Here is a 23,607-nt window from a genome sequence, read left to right as displayed (position 1 = left end):
TGTTCTGCCCTGAATATGTTTAATATGTTTAAAAGACACTCAAAATGACATTGAAATGTTAATTTACTGTTTTCTACGTTTATATGTATTTCCGGCGCTTTTATTTTGAAAATCTCCCGAACCGGATGTAGGAAGTAAAAACGTAAACGAGAGGAAAAACGAGTGTGTGTACATCGTCTCACGGCTGCATCAATGCAGTTATCTCTCAGAAAGCAATGGTTGTAAGTGTTACACATAGTTTACAGGTTTGATAAGATGTGTTGATATATTTCAAGGGTATTTTGTGTATAAAAGTAACAGTATAATGTAGTGCTTGTGTGACAGTAGTGTATACTTACCTGCTAAGTTGCTTTGTTTTCTAGCCTGCTGTGCTAATACCTGTTGAGTTAATATGAAGCAGTCAACACGTTGATACTGATATTTACATGACTGTTTATTAAGACACTTTTTTTGTATCTTTCTTTTCTAGTTTTACACCGAATTCAGTGCAGTCAGAAATGCTGACTTAATGTGTAAGAAGATATTAAAGGAGCAAGCCGCTCACTTCCTGGCTCTTGAATAAGGAGTTTGGCTGGCTGTTTAATCTGTGTTCACGCAGGAGCATAACACATAGAGAGAACAGTACAGTGATCAAAGTGAAGTCGACGCTCTGCAGCTCAGACTGACAGTCAGTCGTCACCACGACAGCATGAAGAGAACAACGGAGACTCTGCTGCTGCTGCTGGGTGAGTCAATACACACACACACACACACACATAGACACATCATTCTGACCTCTGACCTCCTCTGACCTCTGACCTCCTGTTACAGGTGTGTGTGTGTTGCTGCTGTCTGGACCGACTGTTTCTGAAGGTGAGAGAGAAAACTGGTACTGTCTCTCAGTGTCTCTCCATCTCCCTCTCTCTCTCATTGCATGCTGGGAGTTTGATGGAGGAGAGGGTGGTGAGTGTGACCTGAGAGTTTGTGAACTTTTCTTAATTAGTGTGACTGCTGAAGCAGTCACACTATTGTTCTTCTGTTTGGCCATTTTCTTCCGCCTTTTTACGGTCTTCTTCTAGTCCTTCATACTTTGTGCTATTTCAACAATTCATATATCAAAACGTGCAGCTTTTTTTGAACTTTATCGGCATTACTTTTCTCTTTTTAACTATTTATACTTTTTCAAATATTTAACTTTTTCACAAAAAATCTCACATTCATCAAAGTCTCAACCTCTCTTCTTCACAACTCTTCTGTAGTGTAGGGGTTAGGGTGGATGCTTGCCAACCCTAAGGTCACTGGTTTGAATCCAAGGGAAGAACTCTTGTTATGTTATGTTGAATTCTGCTCTCCTCCCCCGCCTTCAATTGGTTACAGGTGTTTGTTATCTCCTTGATTACTCGTACCAGTTTGCAGCACATCATCACATTACAATGAATGACAACAGTCTTGAAAGCAGTGTGCTCTCTGTAGCCGAGTGGCAGAGTAAAGGTTTAGTGATCATATGGTCATGGGTTCGATTCCTGCCTCAGTCTTTTCACTTCATTGCTTGACTTTTGATTCCAATTATTCAGCTGTCATTGGACAGTCTTTGATTCCTCATAGTATAAAGCTCATTGTAACTCAGGTTCTCTGTGGCCATATGGTTAGTGCTCAGCCTGAAATTCACAGAAATTTTCATTCTAAGTCATTCAAGCTTGACTCTCAAGCTTTCTTGATGTTGACAGTGTGCAGATCATTAACAGACAACAGTCTCTGCAACTGTGTGCGCACTGTGGCCTAGAGGCAGAGTGGAAGTCTAATGACCATGAGGATGTGGGTTCGATTCTGACCTTGGTCAAACATTTGTATGGTGATCACAGCTTGCACTATTTGCTAATTCTGCAACAGCGTTCAGTTGCTGTCAGCAGTCACACCATTTCCATTCTTGGAAATGCTTTTTCTAGTTTTCCTAACTCTTACTTTTATTACTGCATCTGTTCATCATTGTGTAGTTTTTATTATTTTTTTAAATAAGTTTATTTGTATCCGGGACAATGTACAAAATAACATTAGTTTCAAAATGAGAAGAGATGCCTTGTAGCGGATTTATCTTACTAGCTACTTTCTATCCGTCGTCCCTGGGCAGGTGAATAAGAACAATAGAAAGGTAAGAATTGTCAACTTACATATTTCATACTTTTCCAAAATTAAAAATAATTTGGTAACGCTTTATATTAAGGTCCTTGTAATAAGCATTAGTTAATAGGTAATAAGGCCCTTATAAGTGATTACAAGATGCTTATTAACATTATTATGCATTTATAAGACTATATATGTATTAATAGACTCATTATAATATAGTTAATAGCAGACTATAAGAGATTTATAATAACTTATAATAAACTTAGTTAACTGTTTGTTGATGCTTATGAACATTAATAAAATCCTTATGAGTATCTTATAATTGTTCATAATAACATTACAAACACATATATTGACTCAACTAGCCCAATCATTATGTCTTTATTAATCTTAAGGTCTGTGTAATAAGCGTTAGTTAATAGGTAATTACCTATTAACTAACTAATACTTGTTAGCACTTATAAGAGCCTTATTAATAAGGCTCTTATAAGTGCTAACAAGTATTAATAGTCTCATTATAATATAGTTAATAGCAGACTATAAGAGATTTATAATAACTTATAAGAAACTTGTTAACTGTTGATGCTTAAGAACATTAATAAAATCTTCATGAGTATCAATCTAACCCAACCATGATGTCTTTGTCATGCCTTTATTAATCTTTTTTTTGTTTGATTTATTAACATTATACTTTATTGCTCATCTACATATTATAAGTTTACTTGTTTACAGTAAACTGTGCTTTTTGCAGGTACTGGATCTAAAGCGAGAACAATGTCTTATTAAGGCTGATAAATCTTTTATTATGCATTTGATTTTGGTTTTCAGAAAGGTGCGTCGGAGGAAAAGAGCAGACTTGTAGAGTTTCTTCTCACTTGAAACATTTTACCCTTTCGCTTTTATTTTGAAGGCAAACAGCAAAACCGGAAGTTCCGGTTTAAGCTAGCAGCTGATAGCTTAACACATGCCCATGTGTAAAATGGAGGTAGTTGCCCAACATTTTTGCCCCCGAGTAGAATTCAAACCCATTCTGGGCCTCGAAAAGAAGCAGCTGACAAGAGGAAGCGTTGTGAGACGGAGGATGACTCTTCTGGTAAGTTTAACTGCTGCTACTTGTTAGTACAAACTCAAACATGCATAGCTAACGTTAGCCGAAGCTAGTGTAGACCTAGCCGCCTCATGACTGTTGCTGCCCTACGGAAGCGCTCCTCTGTGTATCAGTGAGAACGTTTTTATATTAAAATGTAGTTTATTTTGTCTCCAGCTAGGCTTATATACATACAATGTACATTGTCGAAATATATAACTTCTCTCTTTCGTTGTGCACCGTCTGATATGTTCTTGACACTTTTCTGTACATGATAGCCTACTTACTGCTGTGTACATTCAGCACAGTCATTTGAGTTTGAGTTTGAGTTTAATGAAATGTGCTACATTAAGACTCTATTTAAAATGCTTGAAAATTAAACTGTAAAGTGTTATTGCAGGATATATCGAGACTTTTATTTTTTATGTTTTTACATTAAAAAAAATGTCATTATGAAAACTCAGATGTAAATTTCCTCTATCCTCATTCTCTCCCGACCCCTCCTCAGACTCCTCAAGCTCCTCAACCTCAGATGATGGCAAGAAGAAGTGGAAGAGGGAATTGCTTTTGATGCAAACAAGAGTGCAAAAGAGCAGCTGCGTTAAATGTTCAATGGAATTAAAAATTAAAAAAAATAAAAGTGTACTTTTTTTTCAAAGACCTGTTTTAGGTTATTTTTATACATTTTAAGTATAAAAATCATGTTGCACTTTGCAAAATTGCACTTTTTTGAGTTAAATTATTTGTATAATATGCCTAAATGTTTTAAAGGTGCTTTCTACCTGTTTTAGGTGATTTAGATTTTTATACATTTTCAGTAAAATGTCTCTTTACTTGACAGCAATGAATAAAACAATGTTGGGCTTCACTGTTGAAACATTTGTATTACTATGCAATCTTTTCTTTACATTTCATCAACCTTGACCACATGTATTGTTCATTACAGATGTGGAAGTTGTGAAAATCATTGTTAACCATTAATGAATGCATTACAAAAGATTTATTAGACTTAATAAGGCATTGTTCTCGCTTTAGATCCAGTACCTGCAAAAAGCGTAGTTAACTGTTAACAAGTGCATAGTTAATTTATAATAGATGAGCAATAAAGTATATATTAATGTTAATAAATCAAACAAAAAAGATTAATAAAGGCATGACAAAGACATCATGGTTGGGCTACACTCAATGTGTTTGTAATGTTATTATGAACAATTATAAGATACTCATGAAGATTTTATTAATGTTCTTAAGCATCAACAAACAGTTAACAAGTTTCTTATAAGTTATTATAAATCTCTTATAGTCTGCTATTAACTATATTATAATGAGACTATTAATACTTGTAAGCACTTATAAGAGCCTTATTACCTATTAACTAACGCTTATTGCACATACCTTAGGATTAATAAAGGCATAACAAAGACATAATGATTGGGCTAGTTGAGTCAATATATGTGTTTGTAATGTTATTATGAACAATTATAAGATACTCATAAGGATCTTATTAATGTTCATAAGCATCAACAAACAGTTAACTAAGTTTATTATAAGTTATTATAAATCAATTATAGTCTGCTATTAACTATATTATTATGAGTCTATTAATACATATATAGTCTTATAAATGCATAATAATGTTAATAAGCATCTTGTAATCACTTATAAGAGCCTTATTACCTATTAACTAATGCTTATTACAAGGACCTTAATATAAAGCGTTACCAATAATTTGGTTTAAGATTAAAGGTAGAGTCTGGAGTTTTGTTTATTGCAGTTTATAAACAAAACATTGAAACTGGGCCCCTCCTCCTCTGGGGCTAAGCTGTGTAGCCTCCTGCCCCAGACAGCAGCCGTTGTCATGACAACAAAGGAAAGGAAATACAGTCTGAGTGAAGCTCTGGAGCCGTGGGCCAATAGCCGACCGTCACCAACACCGGGAGCCTCCGTGTTATGTTGTTGTGGTGAACTGAGACGACGGTGTTAGCGGCGGATGCTAACTGCTACCGCTAGCCAAAGTTAGCATCGGGCTAGCTCACCACAACGGCCCTAATACGGTCCACGGCTCCAGCGCTTCACTCAGACTGTATTTATTTTTCTCTGTTGTCATGACAACTGCTGCTGCTGAGAGAGAGAGACGTGCTAGCTGCTAGCACTCGTTAGCATCAGAGACAGCCAGTGCAGCTAGCAGCCCTGAGCTACTACTCTGCTGCACGTAGCTTCACCTGAGCTCCGTCATTGGCTGGAGAGAAAACACAGATTCTCTCGGTCTCCACCCAGAAACGTCCACGTGCAACAAAACCTGAACAAAACAGAGCAAAAGACCAAAATACAGGCAGGAGGGGGGGGGGGCACAGCCCCCACAGCCCCCACCACACAGGACTAGAAGCCCATAGGAGATGATTAAGATGGATTTCATTTGTATAAGTCTAATGTTTATTTTTGGGCACAAAACTCCAGACCCAACCTTTAATGCTGACAGGTCACATGACTAGTTTCTTAGAATGGGTTAGATTTTCAGAGCTTGTTTGTGTAGTGACCTGATGGGTTTCAGGACAGATGGACTTGCCTGAGACCAACAGGACATACAGTAATTATAATGCGACAAGATCATGGCATTGAAATAAGTTTTAGAGGCTTCAACTGTTAATGAATTCCTGATGTTTCTAAAGTTTGATAAGTTATATTTCAACGTGTGGCTCTGTATGGCTTTTGAATGTGAGAGTGGGATCTAATATCACACAGGTATTTGAACTCATTAACATTTTTTTATTTCTCCATTGACATATTTGGAAAAAACGTATTTAGTTGTTTGTTTGAAAAATACATGGTTACCGTTTTATTAGTATTTATGGTGAGACGAGAGTACTGAAGCCACCATGTAACTTTTTCCATTGCCATGGACAACTTAACAGCCACTTCTTCAGGATCTTTCCCAGTAGTGTACAGGACCATATTGTCCACATACATCAGGGTCCCTACTTCATCACACACAGCAGTTCAAGGCTCCCTCTCTCTGTGACTCTCTCTCTCTCTGTCAGTGTCTCTCTATCTGACTCTCTCTCTCTCTCTCTGTCCTCAGTGTCTCTGGACGTCCGTCCAAACCTTCAGCAGTTCTTCACTGAAGACGTTGTGATTCTGAGCTGTGATGATGATCAACAGACAGTGAAGAGGACCGGAGGACAGACAGGAGGACAGGAGGATCAGTGTGGTCCAGGAGGATTTGGGTCCTCTAATGGTTCCTTCTGCTTCATCTCATCTCTCTCCCACTCAGACTCTGGAGTTTACTGGTGTGAAACCAGTTCAGGACAGAGGAGTCTCCAGGTCGACATCACTGTGACTAAAGGTGAGAGGTTCAGACTGTAACTCTGGTCTGTATGTGACTCTGTATTCGGTCTGTATTCATAGATCTCATGTGACGTCACACAGCAGTCGCAGCGCCATCTTGAGGACCGACTTACAACATGCTGTCTATCTGTCGCCTCGTGGGCGTCTCACAAAAAGAGTGGATTTACTTTTTTTATGACACGGCTCTTTTGAATGCTGCATTTTGATTAAATTGTGATTTTAGTCAAACTCTGATGAATTACACTCTGATTCTACATTTTAGGGTCTTTTATTTCTGTATAACAGACCGTTGCTAAGTAAAACACACCGTTGCTAGGGACGCAGCTCTATAATAATAATAATAATAAATTTTATTTGTAAAGCACTTTTCATAAAGTAATCTCAAAGTGCTACAGAAACCAAAAAACTAAATAAACAAAAGACTAAGAGAAAAAAAAAAGCTCTGATCAGAGGACACAGAGGAGAAGAACTGCGCAGGATATTTACCTTATGTTTCACCTCTACCGTCATTAAACAGCTTTGGACTAATTGTGATGTTAGATAAATGACTTGTGGGGGAGTGGAGACTCTCTAGGTTTATTTTACTAACAAATCCACGGGGAAACACAGGAATACGGGGATCAAGAACACAGGTCATAAACGCAGACAATCCGACAAAGGGAGACACTGAGGCCCCGTTTATACGTACCCGGGTATTTTTAAAAACGGAGATTTCCCCCTCTCCGTTTATAAAAAACACTGCGTGCACACCAGTCCGTTTTCAGAAAACGTTTCGTTTACACTGACCCGTGTATATATGCCGTCAAGAGCATGCCAAACCTGTAGGTGGCAGTGTAGCGAGAAGCTCAAGCCCACGTCAGCCAATCAAAATCCCGCACATGATCCCTACATAGCAACCTGATAGCAACAGCAACAACAACAACAACAACGTCACTTGCCCTCCTTGTGTGTAAAGTTTTAATATTTTTTCATGTGAGAAAGTAACTGTTTAAATGCCAAATCTACGGCCAGTTTATCCAGATGACGGCTGTTTAGAAGTTTGCTCCGATGTTTCTCGGAGAGGTGAAGCTTTTTTTTTTTTTGGAGAAGTGAAGCTCCACCTGTGGAGCAACGACCGGGACATCACAGAGACAGTGTCCGCTCTGCAGAGCTGCTCGGTCGGCCAACCTCCGTCGTCCTCCCGGGATCAAAACAATGGCTAAATAACTTACCCGCAGGTTTTTAGAGGTTTACCAACGGCCGGTTAAATTATTTTTAGGAGATAAATGTTGGTCTCATTGATGAAATCTCACAATTGTGGCAGTAGCAGTTTGTTTGAATGAAAAGTGAAGCTTCATGTGTGTTAACTGTTACTGGACAGAAGAGCAGCCCAGCCTCAGGACTCTGTACAGAAATCAGCCCATTTAACGTTACATCAATAAATAAATGTTTTACAATGAACACATCAGTCTGCATTTAATTTTATCATTATTATTATTATTTTATTAAGTTATGTAATATGGTTACGGTTAGACGTCAGGGTCTGACGTCGGCTACCCAAATCTCCGTTTTTCTCCGTTTACATGCAAACGTGAAAACGGCGTTTTCCAAAATCTCCACCCTGGCCGGAGTTTTTAAAAAGCATCGTTTTCAGGGGCGTTTTCTCCGTTTGCGTGTAAACGGAGGGTGCAAACAATGGTTAATGTCTCCGTTTTTAAAAATACCCGGGTACGTATAAACAGGGCCTGAAGCTAAATACACAAGGGAAGACACAGGTGGTGCAATCAAGACAGGTGAAACACATTAGGTAATTAAACAGGCAAGAAACTTGACAGGAAGACAGGACTAAGACATGGACTTCAAAATAAAACAGGAAACAGGAACATGACAGGGAATGAAAGACAAAGACCATGACACAGGAAGATAGGACACAGAACTTCACAACCCACAAAAGGACATAACACTAAAACAAGACAAGGAACACAACAGGAACTAAAGCAGTGGTCACCAACCTTTTTGACCCCATGTAGAGGCTACAGTTCTCAACGCAGGCGGCCCCGGTTCGAATCCCGCATCGGGCAGACCTTTCCCCCTCTCTGCCTCCCCCTTTCCTGTCTATCTCACTGTGCTATCAAATAAAGGCAAAAAGCCAAAAAATATACAAAAAAAAAAAAAGAGATCTACCCATTGAAACGTTGAGAGTAAATGACGGTCCAGATTGTATTTATAATTTGAGGCATATTATCAAGCCTAACTGTAATTGAATAACATCAAACACTTTGTCGGAGCTATTTGTTACTTTTGTATCATTTAATCACTTATTATTTAGTTATTTTTTGTGGTTTAGTTTTGGGAAATACACCTTTAGTTTGTTTATGATATTTAGTATTGATTACGCTTATTTTGGTACTTAACCATGCTTTTATTTTGAAGGTACTGGGTAGCTGGAGTGCACCGGGTGAGTTTACATATAGGGGTTGGCAGACGCAGGTGAGCTAGGCACCTGGGAGGGCAGATGGTTTTTTACCAGGGCAAGAGAGGCGGCAAAGGGCCATTGTTCCTTGTTTGTTTGTTTGCCAATGGAGAATAAACCCAAGAAACTTTCATTTTTTGCCTGGACAATGGACTTTGTTTATCCTGCTTAAATTCACTCCCTAGGTGTCTCAGTGGCCGTTTGATTTGATTTAGTTTCATTATAGTTTTGATATTTTTAAGTTTTTTGATTATTGACACCGAGGACAAATAGCCACTACAAAGTAAAAAACCCACCCTAAAGTGAAGATTTGGCGGATGGAATCTCTGACAGCTTGGATATGGGATTGATGATTTGTGAAAGAGGATTGGAAAACGTGTCGGGTTTGGAGAGTCACTGGCCGACGGACATCGCACGAAACTACTCAACAGCATCGGTGAGCAAAGAATAACGAGGAGGCTGTATTGGAAAACGGCATCACTATTGGAGTGTTTGAATCATCGTTTCTTTGCACTGGATGTTTATTGGGATCTTTGGAAGTTTGGATGACGCGCGCTGCTGCGCAATTCTACTATCTCCTGGTAAGCCACGCCTACTCTCATTCATAAAAATCTCTGATGCGGAGCCGTGTGTCACAAACAATATCCCTGTGTGTTACGAGTATTTTAAACAAAAGTGTGGAAATTAAAGGATTGAAAAGGACTTGATGTGGAAAAATGTCTGAGGCTGCAGCCAAAGCAAATGACTCTGTGTCCGTGCTCTCAAAAAGGAGTGTCAAGTTTACCTCAAAGGGTCTAACATTTTATTTAAAGACGTGTCAAGAAAAAAGGTCTTTGAAATGCAAGCATGTAAAAAGGAGCATCGATAAAATGTGTGATTTGATGGTATCCACTGACAATGTGAACTCAGTGCAAGCCGAGCTGAGTAAATGCATTAAATGCTTCGAGGAAGCCAAAGACATGCACGAAGCCATTCTGAATCTGAATTTGCCTGAGGATGAAGTTGAACGGCAAAATATATATTTTCATGCAAAAGGATCTGGGTTTTCGAATTCCATTGAGAAGGCAAAATGTTGGTTATCTGATGCTGGCCATCCATAGCGCAATCAAATGATGCTTTACCTCCTGGTAACTTAAGTGTGGCTTCTGATGACATTAACCCCGAAGACAGTGTTTCAAATGTTTCATGTCAAGAGGAGAAGCGTTCCAGAGCGCACTCTAGGTTATCTAAAGCATCATCAACATCATCTGCAAGAATAAAGACAGAAGCCGACAAAGCGGCACTTATGGAGCGCATGGCTGCATTAGAATGAAAACACGCATTGGAAGCACAAGAGGAAAAACTCAGAAAGGAAAAGGAACTGCTCGCTCTGGAAACGGAACTTGCGGCCGCTAATGCAAAACTGAATGTGTTGGAAATCAATTCAAAATGTGGCTCTAAAGGATCGAACGCAATTAACTCGTATTTTGACAGGAACTGGACTGGTGCTCAAGGAACACGCCCACTGAATCTCCACGCGGATGATTTTGTTCCACAAACAGATGCTGCAAATAACATTGCTCACATGGAGGCTCAGGCTGTCACTGTCACACCTGTACATGCGGCAATAACACAAACTGACGTCAGACCATCACTAATAACTAACACCCAAGTGAATGTCAGGCCTGGACGAGCAGCAACGACACAAACTGACACTGGCCCAGTAATGAGTCAAACTCACACAACACGAATGGTTCCTAATACTCTGAATCTACCCCGCAACAATAACCCCTGCAATGATATTATGGACATTATGCAAAGGCAGAATGACATCACTGCATTGTTGGTTCAGCAAAATTTAGCATCTGCTTTGCCAGTGAGAAATATCCCTGTGTTTGATGGCGACCCTCTTCAGTTTAAATCCTTTTTGAGATCCTTTGAAAACTGTGTAGAAGGAAAAACTAACAATGCCAGTGATTGCTTGTCATTTTTGGAACAGTACACCAGGGGGCAGCCAAGAGACCTTGTCAGGAGCTGTCAGCATCTACCCCCAAGTGTGGGTTATCAGAGGGCCAAATTCCTACTGATGCAGCATTTTGGCAATGAACATAAAATCGCTTCTGCTTACATGGAAAAAATTCTGAACTGGCCCCCCATTAAAACAGAGGATGTACCAGCCATGCAATCTTTTTCCCTGTTTCTTCGAGGTTGCTCCAATTTGACACAGCAGATAATGTACATGAAGGAGTTGGACATGCCCTCCAATCTCAAAATTATTGTGATGAAGCTTCCTTACAAGCTACGGGAGAAGTGGAGGAGTGTTGCATGTGATTTGCAGGAGCAAAATGGATGCAGAGTAATGTTCACTGACCTTGTGACATTTGTGGAAAAACAAGTCAAAATACTCTCTGACCCACTTTTTGGAAATATTCAAGATCTGTCACCTGTCAGCCACAAAGCCTCCAATGTCAGTCACACAAAGCAAAGGAGAAATGGAAGCACTTTTGCCACCAGTGTTTCTGCTGTGAAGGAAAGCAACAAAACATACATGGACAGTAACATCAAGTCTTCCCCTGCCCAAAGCTATCTCAAATGCTGTTTATTTTGCAAACTTAACAGTCACTCTCTGGATAAATGCTCACAGTTCAAGTTGAAGATGCATCGGGACAAGATAAGTTTCATACTGGAAAATGGAATTTGTTTTGGTTGCCTGAGAGTTGGTCACAGAAGCAAAGACTGCAGGAGTCGTTTGGTCTGTATTGTGTGTAACCAGAAGCATCCATCAGTCCTTCACATTCAAGAAAGGGATAAAGGTACATCCTTAAAGGACACACAAGCTGTGAGCTCTCCACCGAGTGTTTCTCCTGGACCTTCTCAGACATGTGGAGCTATAGGGGCCGGTGATGAGGATGATGCTGTCTTCTCCGGTGTTGCAGTACAGGTTAAATGCCAGATGAGTGATGAGGTTGTGCAAACTTACGCTTTTTTGGATCCTGGGAGTTCAGGTACATTCTGCACTGTCAGTCTGGCAAGGAGACTGGGTTTGAGAGGCAAACCAGCCAACATTTTATTGAGAACCATGGGTCAGAGGAAAATTGTGAGTACGACTGTATTGTCTGGTGTGGAAGTGTCTGGCATGGACGTGGATGATTTTATTGAGTTACCAAGTGTTATGACTCAAGAGACTATGCCAGTGTCAAGACTGAACATCCCACAGCAAGAGGATATTGCAAAATGGTCTTATCTGAGGAACATAAAACTTCATCATCTGGATGCAGAGGTTGATCTGCTCATTGGGACAGACGCTCCTAAAGTGATGGAACCCTGGGAGCTGATTAACAGCCAGAGTGAGGGACCATACGCAGTCAGAACCAGAGTTGGCTGGGTAATAAATGGACCACTGCGCAGTGGAAACGGCAGTGGAGTCAAGAACGGGCTGTGCTGTCGTCACGACTAATCGTATCTCTGTGGAACATCTGGAAGAGATGCTCATCAGTCAATATAACCACGATTTCAGTGAAAAGACATCAGTGGAACGGTTGGAAATGTCAAGAGAGGACATTAAATTCATGAAGACTGTGCAAAGTACAACAGAACTGAAAAGTGGACATTATTGTATTGACTTACCTTTCAGAGAAGAAGATCCTGCCTTACCAAATAATTGCTGTGTGGCAGAGCAGCGGCTTCAAGGCCTGAAGAGGAAATTTGAGAGAGATGTCAAGTACAAGGAGGAGTACACTTCATTTCTCAGTGACATGTTGGATCAAGGTTATGCTGAGATGGTACCCACTGAACAGCTGGAACAAGATGATGGAAAAGTGTGGTACATCCCCCATCACGGAGTACATCACCCTACCAAAGGAAAATTAAGAGTTGTATTTGACTGTGGTGCCATATATAAGGGAACTTCACTGAACCAGCAGCTGTTGCAGGGACCAGACTTAACTAACTCTCTGATTGGAGTCCTCATTCGGTTCAGGAAGGAGCCTGTTGCAATCATGGCAGACATCCATGCTATGTTTCATCAAGTGCAGGTACCTGATAAGCATGTTGATTTCCTCAGATTCCTGTGGTGGCCCCAGGGCAACACTGACCAACAACCAGCAGAATATCGCATGAGGGTACATTTGTTTGGAGCTGTATCATCCCCAAGTTGTGCTAATTATGCCTTGAGAAGAACTGCAGAGGATAATGCATCTGATTTTCCCCCTGAAGTAATCAGCACAGTCAACCATAATTTTTATGTGGATGACTGCCTGAAGTCCACAGCCTCGGAGGGAGATGCCATGCAACTGGTGAAAGACTTAACTGCACTCTGTCACAAAGGTGGATTCAGTCTTCAAAAATGGGTAACGAACAGCCGGTCTGTGTTGATGTCAATCCCAAGTGACATCAGAGCAGCAGAGATGAAAGAACTGGATTTGGACACAGACCAGCTTCCCGTCGAAAGAGCACTCGGACTGAAATGGTGTGTTGAGTCCGATAAGTTCATGTTCAGGACTTCAGTGCAGGAACGGCAGCAGACCAGGAGAGGAATTTTGTCTGTGGTGAGCTCGCTGTATGATCCACTAGGATTTTTGGCTCCTTTCACCATGTCAGCCAATGTTAATGTTGCAGGAGCTCTGTAGAAGAAACCTGATGTGGGATGAACATATTTCCCCCTCTTTCTCCAAGCAATGGTCTGATTGGCTGAGTGATCTTCAAAAGATGAGTGCATTCACAGTTGAACGCTGCATCAAACCTCATGGCCTTGGAACATCTGTGACAGCGCAAATCCATAATTTTTCTGATGCAAGTCAAGTTGGTTATGGTACAGTGTCTTACTTGAGATTGGAAGATGGCGATAAAGTGCATGTGTCATTTCTTGTGGGGAAAGCCAGAGTTGCTCCCCTGAAGCAAATGACCATTCCTCGCCTGGAGCTCACGGCAGCAGTTCTCGCTGTCCGAGTGGATGCCATGCTGCGAAAGGAGCTGCAGTGGCAGCTGAAGAGGTCGATGTTTTGGACTGATAGCACGACCGTCCTCAAGTACATCTCTAGTGAAACTAGACGTTTCCACACCTTCGTTGCCAACAGAGTCTCTGTTATTCGAGAAGCTACAGATGTTGGTCAGTGGAAGTATGTGGGCACGAAGATCAATCCTGCAGACGAAGCGTCACGTGGATTGACAGCTGAGGAACTTCTCACAAATGGAAGTTGGATTAAAGGCCCAGAATTCCTGTATTTGTCAGAGAGTGAGTGGCCTGTACCTGACTTTGAGCCAGCTGTGATTCCTGCTGATGACCCGGAGGTCAAAAAAGAACCAGCAGTGTATGCCATCGTTAAGCACTCAGAAGATCCCACAGACTGCCTCATTCACTATTTCTCGTCGTGGAGGAAACTTAAAGCATCTGTTGCCTGGTTCCTTGAGCTTAAAAGAGTTCTTTTGCTTTTGAGCCAAAAGAGAAAGGAGTTTAAGGCTGCTGAGAGTGACAAGGAAACACAAACTAAAAATTCTGTGGAGCAGAAACTTCAGAGCTTCAAGACCACACTTCGAGGGAGGATTTTGACCCCAGAAAATTATGATGAGGCAGAAAAGGCAATATTTTGTTTTGTCCAGAAGTACAAATTTGAGAGTGAAATTGCCTCACTGACACGTGGCTTGGATAACATCTCCAAGGATAGCCCACTGTACAAGCTGGATCCAATACTGGAGGACGGCATTCTCAGAGTTGGAGGTCGCCTGCATAAGTTGGCATTACCATCAGAAATCAAGCATCCTGTGATCCTGTCAAAAGATCTGCATGTTTCCCAGCTTATTCTACGTCATATCCATCAACAGCTAGGACACGCTGGTAGAAACCATATGTTGCACAGGCTTCGACAGAGATATTGGATCATTAATGCCAATTCTGCTGCAAGAAGGACGATTACAGAATGTACAGTGTGCAGACGGTACAGAGGAAAACTTGGAGAGCAGAAGATGGCAGACTTACCGGAGGAGAGAGTCATGCCAGACAAGCCTCCCTTTACAGATGTTGGAGTGGATTATTTTGGCCCCCTGGAGGTCAAAAGAGGAAGAAGCCTTTTGAAAAGGTATGGAGTGCTGTTCACCTGCCTCACCAGTCGTGCAGTGCACCTGGAGGTGGCACACACACTTGATACACACTCTTGTATTAATGCTGTGCGGAGATTTGTTTGCAGAAGAGGCCCTGTGTCAAGCATGAGGTCCGATAATGGCACAAACTTCATTGGAGCCAACAAGGAGTTGAAGCAAAGTCTTGCTGATTTGAATAATGAGAACATTCAAGGTGCTTTGATTCAAGATGGGATTAAATGGAGCTTCAATACACCAGCAGCCCCACATCAAGGTGGTATTTGGGAACGTCTGATTCGTTCAGTAAAGAGCATGCTTTCTTCTGTTGTCAGACAGCAGGTGTTGGATGACGAGGCCCTGCAGACGCTGTTTTGTGAGGTGGAGGCAATACTGAACGATAGACCCATCACAAAGGTTTCTGACGACCCCAATGACCTTGAGGCCCTAACACCCAATCATATTCTGTTGCTGAAAGGAAAACCCATCTTTCCACCAGGACTCTTTGAGCAGAATGATCTGTACACAAGGAGAAGATGGAGACAAGTACAGTACATTGCAGAACTCTTTTGGAAAAGATGGGTATCTGAGTACTTACTTGTGATGCAGGAAAGACAAAAGTGGACGAGGCCAAGAAGAAACTTCTCTCCAGGAGATATTGTCATCATCGCTGATGCTACAGCTCCCAGAGGATCCTGGATGATGGGCCGAGTTCTGAGTACCAAGTCTGATGCCAAAGGATTGGTTCGTTCTGTGTGCCTTCAAACTAAGACCAGTGTTTTGGAGCGGCCTGTAACGAAGATCTGCCTGCTCCTGGAGGCCACAGTATAGAATCATGGACATTATTCTTTCTTTCTCCCTTACTACTCTGTCCTCTATCTGTTTTTTTTGTTTACAGCTTTCCAGAAGAAGACAGAAGAACCCCCCCCCCCCCCTTTGTAGAGTTAGGGAGAGATAAAGAGAATAGCTCCTTGTAGAAATTAATGTAATTGTGAGTTTATACTTTTCACAATTAGGGGCCGGAGTGTCGGAGCTATTTGTTACTTTTGTATCATTTAATCACTTATTATTTAGTTATTTTTTGTGGTTTAGTTTTGGGAAATACACCTTTAGTTTGTTTATGATATTTAGTATTGATTACGCTTATTTTGGTACTTAACCATGCTTTTATTTTGAAGGTACTGGGTAGCTGGAGCGCACCGGGTGAGTTTACATATAGGGGTTGGCAGACGCAGGTGAGCTAGGCACCTGGGAGGGCAGATGGTTTTTTACCAGGGCAAGAGAGGCGGCAAAGGGCCATTGTTCTTTGTTTGTTTGTTTGCCAATGGAGAATAAACCCAAGAAACTTTCATTTTTTGCCTGGACAATGGACTTTGTTTATCCTGCGTAAATTCACTCCCTAGGTGTCTCAGTGGCCGTTTGATTTGATTTAGTTTCATTATAGTTTTGATATTTTTAAGTTTTTTGATTATTGACACCGAGGACAAATAGCCACTACACACTTCGCTCAAGCTTTCAAATTGATGCCACCAAGAACTGCTGTAACTGTAAAGCCATCCCTGTCTTGATAATAATTCACATTATACTTTCATTCTTAATAACTTAATTTCAGTCCATCACAAAAAATAAAGGCATGTGGCCTATTTCCCATCTCTATGGGGACATTTTTCCACTTTGAATTTTATATTACAAGTTCACATTTTGAGTTTGAGTGGTTAGGCAACGAAGAAAGGAGTTAGGTAGAGTGTAGACAGGCCAGATCAGTTTAAGTGAGAAGTGTAATTGTGCCATATTAGGTTTAGGCAATGAATAAAGGAGCTGATTAAACAACAGAAAAATAATTCCAGCAGTCGATTTCCAGACCGTTGCTAGGTAAAACAGGCCATTGCTAGGGACGCCGCTCTGATCAGAGGACAGCAGAGGAGGAGAACTATGCAGGATATTTACCTTATGTTTCATTGTTACCGTCATTAACAGCATAATAAATGACTTGTAGCTTGTTACAGGGACAGTGGAGGCTCTCTGCCTTCCACACCGCTGCTGAAAACCAAACCTGCGCTCAGAGCCTCCCTGTCACTGCTTGTCTTGGTGAAAAAAAAAAAAAAGGAGCTCGGTGGCAGTCCGCGACAGTAAACGTGTTTATGACAGATAGATAAGACTACACAAATATACCCATCCTAACATGCATATGATAATATATATTAATATAATATTATTTTTATATATATTTTTTTCTGCTTTCAGCAGTCACACTAATTATCAGCAGGTAACGGAAGTCTCCACTTGGTAGGAAGCGCTGTGACGTAAATCGAACGGTCCTAGAGCTGCGGTTACTCCGGTACTGCAGCTTCACCCTACTCGCTTTGGCTGATAAGAAAATTGTTTCTCTTTTTTCTTTTACTGTGTAACAGTATTCTTTTCGTTGTATTTTCAAGCACCCTCAGGGCTCGACAGTGAGAGCTCCTCGTCGCAAATGCGAGTAAAAAACAGATCAGTGTGAATTGTGAAATGCAATTAGTAGCACGTGTGCGACTACCGAATTTTACCGTTCAATAAATGTTTTATGATGTGTTGCAAACGTTTGGAGGTTGTGGCCGGTTGTGCACTTGAATGCAGCATCAGCTGAAAAAAAGAGACTGCACGCGGAACCAAACCGAAGCGCAGCGCACGGAGCGGAGGCAGTTTCAGATTGGCCACATGTCAACCGGTCTGCCTGGTCACATCTGGCGCTGTCCGCTCCCTGTGTGACCAGCCAAGCCCCCGCGAAGGCCCCGCTCCGCCTCCGCTGGCAGTGCGTCCGTACAGGTAGTGTAAAGCGAACTCGTTCATATGCTCACAACCCAAAGCAGCGCCGTAGCCGCGAGCACTCGGTGTGACGGCGTTGTTGTTGTTTTTTTATTCCGTGCATGTCCGCGGAGCTGTGTGCCGCGGTTCTCTACGTTGCTGTGTCAGGCAGGTGTTTCCCACGGAGCTCGGCCCCGTTTGAAAGGAAGCCCGTACTGTATGTGAAAAGACGCCACGTCCGCGATGTAGAATGTGTAGAAGAGAAACACACATTTCAGGACCACTGACTTAAATAATCGGGTCAGACAAATGTAAACACACAAGGCTGAACATCACTGGACATGTCTGTTGGGATTATACAAAAAAGTAAAGTACGGTAGAGCTGTCAAGATGTATGCAGTAGGCTATATACTAGACTATCACTCATTTCCAATGTACAGGTGCATTAGAATATCATGGAAGAGTTTATTAAGACCTACCGGTATGTCACTAATTCAATTCAAAAAGTGAAACTAACTAACACATTATATACTGTAGCCTATATGAAGACCTGAAATTCAGTATTCCCAAAAATGTAAATACTACAAAGGAACCTTTTTTTCTCTTTTCTTTAAAGCATTTTTAATATAAATGTTGTCCATCTATATGCAATCAATACTTGGTTGGGGCTGTTTGATTTGAACTACTGGAAATTGACTTTTCCATGATATTATAATGTATTTAAATGCACATGTGTTATGTTAATGGTGAGTGTCACCGCTCTAAGATCTTTTTTGGTCTTGACCCGTTGGCATCCCTGTTAAAAAGCTATGAATTGAACTGTTGTGCTTATAAATGCCTCCTCATTGACCTCATATCACGTTATTATTTAAAATTATTTGTGTGCTACTAAAATTATTTGTGTTCTACTAGATTTTTCAACTTAGTAGCACACGTGCTACCTGGGAAAATGCTAAGCGTCAAGCCCTGAGCACCCTAATTTTTTTGTTTAACAATATTTCTACAGTTCGTAGTGATTCCATCAACGTCAGGACAATTAAGGGAAACCCTGCCTTCACCTCCCAAATGTCAGCTGTCAGATGAGACAACTTTCCAGCTTGTGTGTGCGTTTTTGTCAGTATCTAAACAGCGAGCGCGAGACACACACACAGCGCATAATACGGCCCGCGACTTAGAGCGTAGCTACCGCTCTCTTTCCGCGTAGGTTGTCCCTTATTTCACACAAGGACTGAGTAACTGCGGCTCACTCTGCCACTATTACCCTGCATTTTACAATATAACTAGGTTGTGTCCTAGAGCGTAACTCCCGTACAATTACGTGCTACTTTGCCCGGACTTACAGTGTAACTCCTGGTCATTTCCCACCAATCATTTTAACTACCAGGTATTATTAGAAATGAAATAGTCTACTGTACAATATGAGCACAATTGTTACAATGATGAAACTACACTGTAGTTATCTTAGAGTTACCCAGTAACTAGAGGGTAGCGGGCTGTATTATAGAGTATTGGCTATTACTCCCTCCTTAGTGTGGACCTACACTCTAGTTGTCCTGCAACTACACTGTAACTCTGTCTGTGACTCTGGTCTGTAGCTGTAACTCTGTCTGTGACTCTGGTCTGTAGCTGTAACTCTGTCTGTATGTGACTCTGGTCTGTAGCTGTAACTCTGTATGTGACTCTGGTCTGTAGCTGTAACTCTGGTCTGTGACTCTGGTCTGTAGCTGTAACTCTGTCTGTATGTGACTCTGGTCTGTAGCTGTAACTCTGTATGTGACTCTGGTCTGTAGCTGTAACTCTGTCTGTGACTCTGGTCTGTAGCTGTAACTCTGTCTGTGACTCTGGTCTGTAGCTGTAACTCTGTCTGTGACTCTGGTCTGTAGCTGTAACTCTGTCTGTATGTGACTCTGGTCTGTAGCTGTAACTCTGTATGTGACTCTGGTCTGTAGCTGTAACTCTGTATGTGACTCTGGTCTGTAGCTGTAACTCTGTATGTGACTCTGGTCTGTAGCTGTAACTCTGTCTGTATGTGACTCTGGTCTGTAGCTGTAACTCTGTCTGTGACTCTGGTCTGTAGCTGTAACTCTGTCTGTGACTCTGGTCTGTAGCTGTAACTCTGTCTGTATGTGACTCTGGTCTGTAGCTGTAACTCTGTCTGTCTGTGACTCAGGTGTTTCAGGTGAGGCGATCCTGGAGATTCCTGCACTTCCTGTGATGACAGGAAGTGATGTCACTCTGCGCTGTAGAAACAGAGGTAACAGCAGAAACAAGGCCCTTTTCTTCAGGAATGGAACCAAACTTGGATCTGAACCTGCCAGTGAACTACAGCTCAGTGGAGTCAGTCAGTCTGATGAAGGTTTCTACTTGTGTTATATTGTGGGATCTGCACGGTCTGCTGAGAGCCGGCTGAGAGTCAGAGGTCAGGACGATGACATCACTTCCTGTTTCTATGACACTGTAAAGATGAAGTCCCCTGCTGAGAAACTGATCACTGCACTGAACCAGGTTCTGCTCCTGTCTCCACAGATCCTCCTCCTCCTCCACCTACATCTCCTCTTCCTTTTTCTACATCTCTTCGTACACCTCCTCCTCCCTCTTCCCTCTCCATCCCACTTATATCAGCCCTGGTTGGTGTGGTTCTCCTGGTCCTGGTCCTGGTCCTGGTCCTGGTTCTGTGGAGGAGGAGACAGACAGGTATGAAGGTGAACTCACCTGGTCCTGGACCTCCTCCTGGTGGTGCAGTGTTGTATAAAGTACCCAAAAGCCATACTTGAGTAAAAGTAAAGATACCTTACTGGAAAATGACTCAACTAAAAGTGAAAGTCACCTGTTAGAATATTACTTCTTGGAGCGGTGCGTGGCGCAGTGGTTAAGGCGACCGTCCCATGTAGAGGCTACAGTCCTCAACGCAGGCGTCCCCGGTTCTAATCCCGCGTCAGGCAGACCTTTCCTGCATGTCATTCCCCCTCTCTCTGCCTCCCCCTTTCCTGTCTATCTACACTGTCATCACTATCAAATAAAGGCAAAAAGCCAAAAAATATACTTAAAAAAAAAAAGTGGCAATCCAGTCATACTGTAAACTGAAAAACTCTGTTCAACTTCAAAAATGAGACGAGCTGGACTTGCCACCATCAGTGAGCAGGGGAGTGTTTCCTATTAATTATGGGCCCGCCACTGTCACAGAAAAAAAAAACAATAAATAAAAAAATGTAATAGTTTCACCACCTCTCATCTCTGCCAGTCAGTCCACCTGCCGTCTCTCTCGCGTGCAGTCGCACCGCATGTACACGCACACACACACACACACACACGTACGCACAGACACATCACACACGCGCGCGCACAGGTACACACACAGACACGGGCGCATGGACAGGTTCCGCTTTGCCGCTCGTAAACAGTAAATGCGCTGCTGACTATACTCCGACCACCGACCCCTGCAGCGCTTCAGTTCGGTGTCAGTTCTATTTTTAACGCGAGCCGCGAGCGCCGTTGTCAAGCTGGATAGACGGATCGTACCAGACAGGATGTCGGTAGAGAATCCAGTCAATTTTCAAAATAAAAATAATTAATGATGATTAATGAAGTTGTTGCTTGTCCGTCTAATAAATATTTGTCAGTTGCATCTGCACACAACACACACACACACACCCATACATACAGCACTAGAGACAGACCTGTGTGTGTGGAAAACAGAGTACAGACGGGTAGAGATGTGAGTGGAGTCAATGTTTGACCGGCGGGGAGAGAGCAGGAGAATCAGCTCCCTGTGCAGCCAGCCAAGCGCCTGCGAGGACGCGCGCTGCTCCTGCTCTGCTCAAGCGCCGCTTCCGCGTAAGTAACGAGTAACGAGGATGCTTATGGGAAATGTATTGGAGTAAAAGTATTGATTTTATTTCGAGAATGTAGTGAAGTAAAAGTGAAAGTCGTCAGAAATAGAAGTAGTAAAGTAAAATACAAATATCCAAAAACAGTACAGGTACCATCCCGGGCGGCTCATTTTGTGGCAAAAATATAAAAATCTGAGTATATCAGTTAAGTATTTGACAGTAATTGATGCTATTAATGATTTGACAGATCAATGACGAAATTTGGTCATCTGTGTAAGGAGTAGGGGCTAAAATTTGGCCGACCAATCAAATTAGTCTCAGACAACTTTGGTTGGATGGCCCGTCTGTCAGTCAACGTGCACGCTGTTCTGCGCATGGCTCTAGTATGCAAGCACTTTGATTGTAGCTACACTTTTTCACAGTACATCACAGCCAGCCAGCCAGCAGCTAGAAAGCTAGGAATTCGTCATGGCACAGCTAAAGGACCAGCTGGATATCCGACCTCCAACTGCACCTCCTAGTCAACCACCACCCAAAAAACCTAAAAGTTTTATTGAAAGTATGAAAGACCGTCAGAAGTTACTTGGCTCATTTTCTCCCCCGGGATTGCTGAGGTCGCCCAGGCAGATCAGCTCAGTGGAGCTGCTGCTGTGACAGTAGCTGCACTGGTCCCCGGTCGCGGCTTCCACAGACTCTGCACTTCTCCCAAAACAAACATCGGAGTAAATTTCCTAGCAAGCGTTATAAACTGACCACAGACTCTGGATTAAACAGTGACGTGTTAACAGTGCTAAAGCCAGAACCAAAACAGCTTTTTGCAGCTTTACTGGCTGTCGGTTGCCGCGAAATGCGATGCAAATTTCTGTTAGCCCGTCTATGAGTTTTACATTATACGGTTTCCACTAGCGCGCTTCGGCTTGGCTCGGCGCGCTATTTGCGTGTTTCCACTAGCACGTAGTACCTGCAACCAGGTACTTTTGGTATCACCTCAGCCCTGGTTCCAAGCGAGCCGAAGCGTTACTAAAACGTGACGTCAGCCGACTGCCTTCCACTGATTGGCCGATGAGTGTCATCACTGGAAGCGTCATAACCGCGCGACGACCGACTAGAATGTAAATAAAAACAAGACTCAAGACAAGACACCACTTTTTACTGCTTCAGTTTGTAGCTGTTTGACTTCGAACAAAATCCACTCCTTGGTCGGTCGAGGAGGTCCTGAGGTGCTGAGGAGCAGCAACACGATCGCCTCGATGTCCTCCATGCTGTCCTCCTCTGATGTTGTTGTTGTTGTTCTGGTCTTCCGGATTTGTACGTTGCTCGGTGCTGTGTAAATGACGTCACAGCGGTTTCGCGCAGCCGTGTTATGACGACCCCGCCCACGTCGAGGAGGCACCAAGTGATACTCAGTTGTAATGGAAACACAACCGAGCCGAGCCGAGCCGAACCGTGCTGTGCCACTTGATGCTTAAATATATATATTACCGCTTAACCCTTACACCGTTTTGAGTCCTCGCCTGTTACATTATTTAGCTGCATTTTGGCTACAATCATGCTATAGCAAAATGGTTTGGAGAAGTTATGTATTTATCTGTGACTGTTGAAATTTAGAAAAAAAAAATTATTATTATTTTTTTCAATGTGTAACTAACTCATTGAGTGCCGCGCTCCTTTCCAAAGTTTTAGTCAAGTGTACCGGCAATTTAGACCATTTTTGACGATTTTTGTAGAGCCATAGTGTATTCTATATTATTGCCACCAACACATACTGTAGCTCAATTGAAAGGTTTAACTTTATGCTTCAAATGACCACAAACCGTTTGTTTCTACGTGCCTCCGTTCCTGAGAAAAGTCAAGCTAAACATGGCTGGGTTTCACCAAAATCCCTGCTTTTTTTCTAGAAAAGGAGATAGAGCGTCTTTTATGAAAGCTGCTCTGTTTGTGTCTGTCGCTCTTCT

The 23,607-nt window shown here is 42.2% G+C and overlaps 1 protein-coding gene across 1 annotated transcript; it reads left to right on the top strand.

Moving 5' to 3' along the window:
* The first annotated feature begins 688 nt into the window (after positions 1–688).
* Positions 689–22,173, top strand: LOC146968256 (uncharacterized). Its single transcript, XM_085760482.1, has 5 exons — positions 689–725; positions 811–852; positions 6,270–6,533; positions 20,002–20,399; positions 22,075–22,173. The coding sequence occupies exons 1-5, from the start codon at positions 689–691 to the stop codon at positions 22,171–22,173; spliced, it is 840 nt and encodes a 279-aa protein (XP_085616608.1).
* Positions 22,174–23,607: the final 1,434 nt, after the last annotated feature.

Source organism: Trachurus japonicus, chromosome 18 (genome assembly GCF_045865225.1).
Source record: "Trachurus japonicus isolate A0001 chromosome 18, Traja_1.0".
NCBI lineage: Eukaryota > Metazoa > Chordata > Actinopteri > Carangiformes > Carangidae > Trachurus > Trachurus japonicus.
Note: the sequence above shows the minus strand (reverse complement) of the source record. Positions and strands in the feature narration are given on the sequence as shown.

Excerpts from the sequence above, each read along its gene's own strand:
- LOC146968256 (XM_085760482.1), top strand. The coding sequence starts at position 689 with ATGAAGAGAACAACGGAGACTCTGCTGCTGCTGCTGG. Across the intron at positions 853-6,269 it reads TGGACCGACTGTTTCTGAAG|TGTCTCTGGACGTCCGTCCA; the intron begins GTGAGAGAGAAA and ends CTCTGTCCTCAG. Across the intron at positions 6,534-20,001 it reads CGACATCACTGTGACTAAAG|GTGAGGCGATCCTGGAGATT; the intron begins GTGAGAGGTTCA and ends CAGGTGTTTCAG.